The sequence below is a fragment of the Chanodichthys erythropterus genome, chromosome 6 (genome assembly GCF_024489055.1).
Source record: "Chanodichthys erythropterus isolate Z2021 chromosome 6, ASM2448905v1, whole genome shotgun sequence".
NCBI lineage: Eukaryota > Metazoa > Chordata > Actinopteri > Cypriniformes > Xenocyprididae > Chanodichthys > Chanodichthys erythropterus.
Window position 1 is genome coordinate 3,740,684 of NC_090226.1, and position 7,874 is coordinate 3,748,557.

The 7,874-nt window shown below is 36.6% G+C and overlaps 1 protein-coding gene across 2 annotated transcripts; it reads left to right on the top strand.

The window, feature by feature from the left end:
* Positions 1-475: 475 nt before the first annotated feature.
* On the top strand, positions 476-7,292 carry tnfrsf9b (tumor necrosis factor receptor superfamily, member 9b). 2 transcript variants are annotated; one of them, XM_067387112.1, is made up of 7 exons: positions 476-748; positions 2,662-2,796; positions 5,663-5,800; positions 5,889-5,958; positions 6,069-6,181; positions 6,800-6,916; positions 7,016-7,292. In XM_067387112.1, exons 1-7 carry the CDS (start codon positions 613-615, stop codon positions 7,144-7,146), a joined length of 840 nt encoding a protein of 279 aa, XP_067243213.1. In that variant the 5' UTR covers positions 476-612; the 3' UTR covers positions 7,147-7,292. The 2 variants fall into 2 exon arrangements, with proteins under 2 accessions (XP_067243213.1, XP_067243215.1); XM_067387114.1 differs by lacking the exons at positions 476-748; positions 2,662-2,796 and adding an exon at positions 4,723-5,399.
* The last annotated feature ends 582 nt before the right edge of the window (positions 7,293-7,874 follow it).

Consider the following 7,874-nt stretch of genomic DNA (forward strand, 5'->3'; position numbering starts at 1 on the left):
TGGAATTTTTTTCCAAGGAAGTACCGTGTCTATTAATGGGTAAAATTATAGGTCCTTTCCATCTAAACTGGGTAATCTGGTTATATATCAGAGTCAAAGCACAACAAAAACAAAGTTCTTACTTTTTGTTTCATTTTTACTGCTACTTTTTGTTTAATTTTTAGGGCCAAAAGTTACAAATTGTAGTGTACCTTTAAATAATGAAACATACGGTGGATTGTAATTGTAAATGTGTAATCATTATATTATTATCCCTGATATAAAATGTATTTAAAAAATAAATAATAGGCACAGATTGCACAATGGTTGTAGTTCCCCTCTAAAATGAAATTAAAAACATTATTTGATTATTAAACATGAAGGAATATCCCTGCATTTTTGAACTGAATCATCATCATCTATGAAAAAACTGCTGAAATGTGATGAGTCACTTAGACATTTTAAGTATGTGTTTGTGTGTGTGTGTGTGTGTGGGGGTGTCTGACGTTTTGGAACTACAAATTGTGGTTCCTTGTGTGAGCGTTTCAGACTTTGTATAGAAGCAGATCACTTGAAAAGATCTTTATTCTCAGCAGAGAACTGTGTGTGAAACAGACAGACGTGTCGTGGAGGATGAAGCTGCTTCATGGACTGATCCTGGCTGTGGCTGTCCTGGTTCTGGCTGCAGGACACAGTGAGGAATCTGGATGTCAGGACTGGAATATGAGTGATGACCCCAAAATTGTGTGCTGTAAGAAGTGTAAACCAGGTGAGTTTTGCAAAGGGAGATTTAGCTCTGGGATAAAATGACTGATAAAACCCTGAATATAACCTCTGCATTGTCTGCAATAATAATAGTTTCTCAAACTCAACAGGATTGTGTGTGGCAAAAAAAAGGGCAAGTATAGATGTGATAAACCATGGATCTTGACTTTACCTTTGGGTATAAGTATCAAGATACAATATATTATAAGTTTATAGTTAAAAATACAGTGCTCCACAGGAGTGTTTCCATAGTAAGGATTATGATTGTGGATAGGATGAATTTGGAAAAAAAAACTTAAATCACTTATTGTAGATCTGCAAAAAAGCTGGATTTAAATGTGGCCATTGGTTCAGAAAGGTTTGAGAAACAATGGTCTATGCTTATTGTTTAATTGCTCGTTTTTTTTTTTGTTTTTTTTTTAGTAACATTAAGGTTTTGTCTCAACTGAAATTTTGTTAGGCCTACATATTTTATTACTTTGATAATATTAATAACAATGTGTTATCAAGCAACACTACAAATATAAATGGAAATGGAAAACAAATGAGGAAAAAATCATATATAGTATGTAACTTTGCGAACTGACCATTTTTGTCTGTCCATTTAATTTCAGGCATGCATAATTTTTAATGGAATTGTTTTCATAACAGGTTTGTGAAGATCAGATGGCAGAATTGAATATACAGTTATTGATTTGTGCTATTAATAATAATGTTATCAAGTGAACACAACTATGTAAATGTAGTCCACAGTGTTTAGCCTGTATTTAAATACACATGCACACTGATATAATGTGTGTCTTGTTTCCCCTCATGACACAGTGTGATCATGTGATTAAAAAAAACCACAACGCACAGCTGCTTTCCTCATACGCATTACTTTCGCTTTGGTTATCGTGCATCAGAGACGTATAATCTTCACAGGAAGGAAACTCACTCAGATGTAGGGTTAGGGTTAGTAATGTATTAGTATGTTATATATATGTTTAGAAACAGAGTGAGGTTCAAAAGTCCACTAGTGAAAATGCTTGTATGTTGCATTTTCTGTTTAACTGAAAGTAATCAAAATACTTATCATGACTGTTGGTGTGTCCATCTTTTGAATTAATGACTGATGACAGCATGATTAAGAATCTTGTGCTTCACTGCTCAAGGTTCATCTGTACAGTCACATGATCACATGATAGTCACTTAGAAATAGTGCATAATATTAAATATTTCTTGTTCATTTTATAACACAATGTTTCACACACACACACACACACACACACACACACACACACACACACACATGCATTATTTAATGAATTAGGAATCATTAATCTAAGAATACATATACTATTTAAACAACTTAAGTGTTAAAATTAGTAATATATCAGTATATTATTAGTATATGTGGAAAGTACATTAACCTCTATTCATAAATGTATAAAATAATATTGTTTATTGTTACCAAACGCATTAACTAATGTTATAATTTCACTCCCAACTCTTTCCTTTTGGTTATAGGGATAGTTCACCCCAAAATGAAAATGTCGTCCTCATTTACTCATCCTCAAGTTGTACTAAACCTGCAAGTGCTTTCTTCTTTTGAACATAAAAGAAGATATTTTGAAGAATGTTGGTAACCAAAACCCTATTGACCTCCATAGTATTATTTATTTATTTTTTCTATACGATGGAAGTCAGTGGGGTCCATCAACTGTTTGGTGACCAATTTTCTTCAAAATATCATCTTTTGTGTTCAGCAGAAGAAAGGTTTAGAAAAACTTGAGGGTGAGCAAATGATGACAAGGTTTTCATTTTTGGCTGAACTATTTCTTTAAGGTATGAAAAAGAGGACATGTCAGGGAAAAAGAGGACACATGTTGGTTTTCAGACTTCTAATCCCACTGTATGTGTGTGTGTTTGTTGCAGGAAACCGTCTACTCAGTCAATGCAGTTCAGACACAAAGGAACTGTGTACACCCTGTGAAAATGGCACCTTCATGTCCGACACAAATCTTGACAAAAATCCATGGATCTGTCCGAGGTGTGATCAGTGTATAGGAGGTACGGCATTCAGTATATATCTTTTTTTTTTCAACTGAAGCTGAAGACTTCTTCATTTTGTTTTTTTTCTTCAAGTGCTCTGACAATCACGATACAAATGCCAAAAATGCATTTGCTGACTGCAGGGTTGCCAGGTCTGTGTAACAAGACTAGACTATGGTCAGTAAAAACTAGCCCCAAACTAGCCTAATAAAATAAAATATCATAATATGTGCATACTCGCATACCTAAAATACATAATTTGCAGTCGCAAAATAATAGTAATAGTAAACATAAACATAGCCTGTTTTCATAAAGAAACTCGCTAGGTCTCAAAGGCTCCCTACCCTCAAAACACTTAACTTTTTAAGCACAGTTTTATCATTGGTAGAATATAAAATATTTCATCTCAAGCATTTCCGTCAAATATAATTTATACAATATGTCAAACCTTAATCCAGCGGCGGAAAAGCAAACCTCTGCAAGTTTAAAACACCTAATAACTGCAGACTTGGCAACCCTGACTGACCCCAGTATGCTTAGAGGTGTGGGCGGGTCTTAGGGAAAGGACCAATCAGGTAACAGCCTCAACCAAGTGAGTTTAAAGGGATAATTCACCCAAAAATTTAAATGCTGTCATAATTTCCTCACCCTCACTTCGTTCCTGACCCATAAGACTTTCAGTCATTTTCGAAACACAAATGTGGATACTTTAAATGAAATCCGAGAGCTTTCTGTCTCTCCATTGAAAGCTACGCAACTATCTCTGATGGTTCAAAAAGCTCATAAAGAGATCATAAAACTAATCCATATGAATTGAGCGGTTTAGGCCGAAGAGACACAGCTTTTATTTATTAATGTCATAAAAATTAATCAGCAAACAAACAGATGCTCAACCGTACTTGCTTGATGCGCGAGAACAAATGTGATGCGTAACACATGAATTAACCTCATTGGTTCTTGCGTGTCAAGCAAACATGATTAAGCTTCCATGTGTGCGTTGATGAATGTTTATATGTGAATAAAATTCACATTCAATCTGTTCCTAAATTCAATCTGTTCATCATATAAAGCTTTCGTGTGTCTTCAGAAAATTTTGACTAAACCGCTTGATTCATATGGATTAGCTTTACGATCTCTTTATGAACATTTTGAAGCATCAAAATGGCAGTTGTGTGGACTGTCAATGTAGGGACAGAAATCTATCAGATTTCATTAAAATATCTTAATTTGTGTTCCGAAGATGAGCGAAAGTCTTACGACATATGGGTGAGTAAATTATGGCAGAATTTTCATTTTTGGGTGAGCTATTTAATAATTAGGCGGAACTGGCGAGCTCATCGTTGCTTTCAATGATAAACTGTTGGCGTTAATAGACTGATGCAAAGGCCATGGAAATCATAGCTTAAAGGGTTAGTTCACCCAAAAATGAAAATTCTGTCATTTATTACTCACCCTCATGCCGTTTCACACCTGTAAGTAAGACCTTCGTTAATCTTCAGAACACAAATTAAGATATTTTGTTGAAATCCGATGGCTCCGTGAGGCCTCCATAGGAAGCAAAAACACTTCCTCTCTCAAGATCCATAAAGGTACTAAAAACATATTTAAATTAGTTCATGTGAGTACAGTGGTTCAATATTAATATTATAAAGCGACAAGAATATTTTTGGAGCGCCAAAAAAAACAACAAAATAACGACTTATTTTGTGATGGCCGATTTCAAAACAATGCTTCATGAAGATTCGGAGCACAAATGAATCAGTGTATCGAATCACGACTCAGATCGCGTGTCCAACTGCCAACGGCTGAAATCACGTGACTATGGCGCTCCGAACAGCAGATTCGATACACTGATTCATTTATGATCCGATGCTTCCTGAAGCAGTGTTTTGAAATCGGCCATCACTAAATAAGTCTTTGGCTGCGTCCGAAAACCTAGGTAACTGTCTTGCTGCCTCGGTATCTTATAAGAGAATGACTTGTATGGCAGCGTTTGTGCATGAAGGTACCTCACGAAATTGATTTCGGACAGACTTCTGAGGCAGCGTAACAGTTTAATGATCTACAGCAATATAGCGCGAGCTTTGGTGAGAACTAAACAAATATTTAATTACTACAGTAGTAATTTCTCGATAGAAATTATATCAAAATTGAAATATGTTGATCAAAATCATACATTTATACACAAACTGAGCAGCAAACGCAACCTTCGGACGCCATCTTTATTTTTCTAGCTCAACTGTCACAGAATGGAAAGCACAGGATTGTGGGATATCAAAGGCAGCTAAGGATACATCTATGCTTCCTTCAAAAATCGATCTGAGGAAGGTATCTCATGAGAGAGGAAGTGAAGCTAACATTGGATTCGGACGTGCCTTGATGCCTTCTTACCTTGAAATGTGTTCTCAGAAGGCAGCATTTTTCAGTTTTCGGACGCAGCCCGTATTTAGTTTTTTTGGCGCACCAAAAATATTCTCGTCACATGAACCGATTTAAATATGTTTTTACTACCTTTATGAATCTTGAGAGAGGTAATGTCATTGCTCCTTATGAAGGATTAAGGATCTTAATTTGTGTTCCGAAGATTAACAAAGGCCTTACGGGTGTGGAACGGCATGAGGGTAAGTAATAAATAACATTATTTTCATTTTGGGGTGAACTAACCCTTTAATGCAAGTTTGTGTTGGAGTATAATATTTAGGTATGATTTTTAATTTGAACAGCCACGTTAATTTAGACATGCAGCAGTATCGGAGATTAGCAACATTAGCAGTGAGAACGTGTCTGTTTCTGTGCTGTTCACGTCAAGCGTCATCAAAGTTTTGAATGCTGGAACTGTATTGTAAAAGTTGTGATAAAGTCTCGCTCCTCTCCTCTGCTTCAGGTGGCAGGCGGGTGAAGGAGAAATGCACCCCCAGCAGAGACACAGTTTGTGAGTGTTCACAAGGATTTCGATGTGGAAATGATAAATGCTCTAACTGCATTACCGAGTGTGGCAAGGGAGAGCAACCAACTGCAAATGGTACGTCTGGATAAAGATAACTGATCAGTCTTTTGATATTAATAACTAATATGCATCTAACTGCAAGGTCTTTCTTGTATGATTTCAGGCAAGTGTGAGCCATGTCCTTCAGGGATGTACAATGACAAGATCCATCAATACTGCGTGAACTGGACCAAGTATGATGCATTTCACATCTATTCATTGTTTCTGATATAGATCTGTCTGTTAAAAATGTTTTAGAGCTGATGAAACAAGCTATTTAAAAAGATGTTCTCTCAACCCACAGATGTACGCCTGACCATCAAATAATGTTCCCTGGAAGTTCATCTACAGATGTAATCTGTGGCCCTAAACCAGATAACAAACCAACAGCGACGCCGACAACTGATGTAGAAATCAGTACGTATGAAATCTGTGGGCGTGATAGCGACCATACTGATGACCCTGCCTGATATACATTAATTTTATGCCGGACTGCTTCACAAACGAGGGTCAATTCAATGCTGGATTTGCACAAAAGATGAACATGACGACACATGCTACTCGATGAGTTGAATCAACTCCACAGCAACTACATAAATTTATCCACTAACCATTCAGAAACGTCTAAAAGTTGTAACTTCTTCCTGAGTCTCTCCATCAGTGTCGACTCCGGTTTGAACAATGTAAGGCTGAACACTGTTACTGACAATCCTCATTTTGGCTGCGTGAGATTCTCCAGCTTTGTTGTTGTTGAGCTGTTAAAGCTCCGCCCTCTTCTGGAAAGGGAGCGGGAGCAGCAGCTCATTTGCATTTAAAGGGACACACACAAAAACGGCGTGTTTTTGCTCACACCCAAATAGGGGCAAATTTGACAAGCTATAATAAGTGATCTGTGGGGGATTTTGAGGTGCAACTGCACAGAAACATTCTGGGGACACCAGAGACTTATGTTAAATATTGTGAAAAGGTTTAATGTGCAGTATTTCTGACCATGACCTTTTCAAGTGATTCACTCATTGTTGCTCTTTGCTACAGAGGTCACTGCTATCCTTATCAGCTTTGGGTTCCTCTGCATATTAATACCTGTTGCTGTAATCCTCTTCCTGGCATGGAGAAAAAGAAAGGCCATCAATAAAGAAAAAAAGCAACCAGGTAAGCCTCATCAACCGTTTTCTTTAGTTATGCACATTTACCCAGCACAAAGGGTTTCCGTATCCTCATGCAGACATGTTTTTTGTGTCTTGTGATCAGAAGGAGAACAGACTCCAGGATGTCATTCTGAAGCGGGCAGCTTCTGTTTTCCTCAGCAGGAGCACGGCAGCAGCAGTCAGAGTTCGATGGACTCGCTGCTCTCACAGAGCATCGGCCCTTTAGAAGCATGAACATGTATTGTATTGTATGTAATGTATTGTGAACATAATTTGTAATTATCTGAGGATATGTATAGTGTTGCTATGTAATGTATAATTTATTTACTTAATTCTACTAGAATCCTGTTATTGAAACTGTAAATCATGATGTCAGTGACATTTTGTTGCCATTAAAGCAGTATTTTCATATTATGCCCGTGTTCTAGAGTACTTATTTACTTTACCTCTATGGGTCAAAACTTTTCCTTGAGAGTTACATGAACTTAATACTGGGGTTAATTTTTGTTTAATACATTATTGTGATTTTGGCGGTGTTAGGAATTGCATACTTCCATAGTAGGCGGAAAACAGTATGAAAAGTGTCCAAATTCACAGTACTCATAAAACAGTAGGCACTCATACTAGATTGAATTTACTTTTTTTTAGCGCTCGCAAAGTACTTATTCAAAATATGTAGTCGAGAGTATGCGATTTCGGACACAGCCTTTGTCCATCCATGTTCTACAACATGCATTGCGTGAAATGTTTTTTGCTCGAGGATCAAATTTGGCAAACTCATGTCTACTGAGAAAGTTGAACAACTGTTTGTTTTTTAATGACTTTTTTTTTGTGAAACCCTTTGTTGTAAAATGTTTTTTTATATATATTTAAAAAATTTAACAATATATTTGCATGTTTTCTGATGTTGGCCAATGGTCACATGACATGCAGGTTAAGAAATATCTCTTTTTAGTAAGCTT